This window comes from Pyrus communis, chromosome 1, assembly GCF_963583255.1.
Source record: "Pyrus communis chromosome 1, drPyrComm1.1, whole genome shotgun sequence".
NCBI lineage: Eukaryota > Viridiplantae > Streptophyta > Magnoliopsida > Rosales > Rosaceae > Pyrus > Pyrus communis.
This window is the reverse complement of record NC_084803.1, coordinates 22,021,118-22,023,731: the sequence shown is the minus strand read 5'-3', so window position 1 is coordinate 22,023,731 and position 2,614 is coordinate 22,021,118. Positions and strand designations below refer to the sequence as shown.

At 46.8% G+C, this 2,614-nt stretch overlaps 1 protein-coding gene across 1 annotated transcript; it reads right to left on the bottom strand.

Annotated features, from left to right (window-relative positions):
• Positions 1-1,377: 1,377 nt before the first annotated feature.
• LOC137724510 (uncharacterized) lies at positions 1,378-1,779 on the bottom strand. The gene has a single exon (XM_068463255.1). The coding sequence runs from the start codon at positions 1,777-1,779 to the stop codon at positions 1,378-1,380; it is 402 nt and encodes a 133-aa protein (XP_068319356.1).
• Between the last annotated feature and the right edge of the window lie 835 nt (positions 1,780-2,614).

Genomic DNA, 2,614 nt, shown 5'->3' with positions numbered 1-2,614 from the left:
TTATCTTTAGGGCACACCTTATTAAGGTCGGTGTAATCCACGCATACCCTCCATCTGTCCTTTTCTTTTTTCATCACCAGCACAACGTTGGCCAGCCATGCTGAGTGCGCCACTTCCTCAATGAATTCGGCCTCCAGTAACTTGTCGATCTCTGCCCCAATAATCGTTACTCGCTCCGGCTGGTGGGGGTCAAGAATGATGTGTTCAGTGTCTTCTTCGGGTTTACATCCTGATTCATCTGTTAAGGCATTGTCGACCTTGACGCCATCTTCTTGACCTGCCTACTGTAATTGTTATTTGGCAAAGGTAGAATCGTCCTTCTACACTTCAGCTGCTACTGCTGGGGCCAAGTACCTCTTCTTTGACTATTTGATAACTTGTACAGAGCCTCACGGAGACATGGCCTGGTCACCTTTGATCTCTTCAACTGCTCATCCCAAGCGAAATCAGATCTTTGGATACTCGATCGAGGTCATAACTCCAATCTTCACTAGCTAAGGTTGGCCCAATATGCCGTTATGGGGAGATGGGCCACTAACGATCATAAAGGTCTACGATGAGATAATTGCAGGGCTGGTTACATCAAGCGTGATTGTGCCAATATCAGTTGAGGTAAGTTCGTTGAATTCGATCAAGACTTCTGTTTTGCGTTTAATCATGCTTTCTAGGCCTATCTTCTAGATGACTGACAGTTTTAGGATATTGATTGAGCTGCCATTGTTTACCATAATTCTATCAATGATGTTGTGGGCTAGTTGAACAGAAATCACCAAGGTGACATTGTTGGGAAAGTCTACTCCCTCAACGTCTAGCTCGGTGAAGACGACAATTGGTCCAAGTACAACATCTATGGCTTGAACCTGAAAAACTGATCTCGCCTGCTAGATACTCATTTTCTTGGAACTGTTGGTGGCCCCCAGAAGCTTAGATTTGGTAAAGATGTCGTGGATTCGGATCATCTTGGCTGGGGGTTCAGCAACGGCGTCTGCTTCTCGCCTTGGTCCGGCAAGCTGGCTTGTCAACATACTGGTCGCACTTACCTTCCTTCATGAGCTTCTCAAGATACTTCATCCATGTGATGCAGTTGTTGGTTGCATGGCCCGGACCCATATGGAATGTGCAATACTTTGTCTGGCCTATCTTGGAGGTGTCTCCCTTCATGGGTTGTGGCATCTTGAACCACGACTCATCCTTAAGGTCGCGAAGGATCTGGTTGATTGGGATTGAGAATTTGGTGTACATCTTGAACGCTGAGCCTCCTTTTGCTGGGGACCAGTCCCTACGTTTGCTTCTTGGCTTGTTTTTGTCATTGAACGGTTTATCACCAGCCTTCTTCTGAGCTAGCTCTATGTCCTTGCATGGCTGTTCATGCGACTTTTAGGAGTACTTGGCCTCATCCCATAAGGAGTGCTTTTCTGCTAAAGCATAAGAATCTGCCAGGGTCAAGTTTTGTCCCATGATCAGCTTTCCGAAAAGTGGGTGATTAGCTGGGAGTCCCTTCTGAAAAGCTGAGCATGCAATGCTGTCATCACATTTGACGATCTTCGCCTTCTCTGCCTTGAACCTCTTGACGTATATGGGGAGTGACTCTTTTGGATCCTTCTTCATGTTGAATAGATGGTCAGACTTTTTCTTGATTGAGCGGTATGACAAATATTCCTTAGTGAAAACTAAGGAAAGTTTGCTAAAGTTCTGGATTGAGTGTAGCGGCAAGGTGTGGAACCAGTCTTGCGCCTCACCTTGGAGCGTCGTGGAAAAAATTTTGCATGAGAGTGTCATTGCTGCAGTAAACGGTTATGGCACTTCGGTAGTGCATTTAGTGCGTATTCGGATCTTCATTTCCTTTTAACAAAGTGAAATGCAGTGAGCTAAACTTCCACGGTGGGTCCGTCTGCTCAATCTCGTATGTAAATGGTGACCTGCTCATGTTGGCCACGTCTCTACAAAGGGTATCATCGGTAGTATCAATACGCTGGAATCCGTACAGCTGCTCTGCTACGAACCTTTGCACTTCTTTTTGGATTTGCGTCTGGTGAGGCAGCGAAGCTACCAACTGCCCTTGGTGTTGACTTGCTGGTCCATGTTGCTCTTTAACATGTTCTGCTTGTCTGTGCCGCGACCGCGTTGCACGTGGTTCATTCTGTTCTGCTTGCCGTTATGTTTGGCAAGTGCTAATATGGAACTTGAGTTAAGCTGCTCTCGTGTTCTCCTCGGTCCACTATATGGTTGCCTACTTCGATGCCTCGTAGGAGGATCTCCCTGTGAGCCTAGGCTTGTGTAGACGTTTCGCTTAGAATGTCCTGAGTGCTCGTTAGAGTGTGTACCTAACTTCGAATGCACACTAACTCGTGAACCGAGTCAGGAATGAACGCTTTTCTTCGCATCTAGGCGGGAGAAGATGTTTTCCCAAGGGCCCAAACAAGAGTGTACACTACCCGAACGCACGGCCCGTGGTGGGCTGAACGACTCTTTGCTAAACGTCACTAAAATGAGTCATGATCTTTCGCCCTTGTCCAGCTTCGAGACACCTCGTCAGGGGCATGTTGTGCCTTAATAAGCTCAAAGAGTTGATTCACCAAGTTAGTCTACTGTGTGATGGGCTTGTTAAATTGGC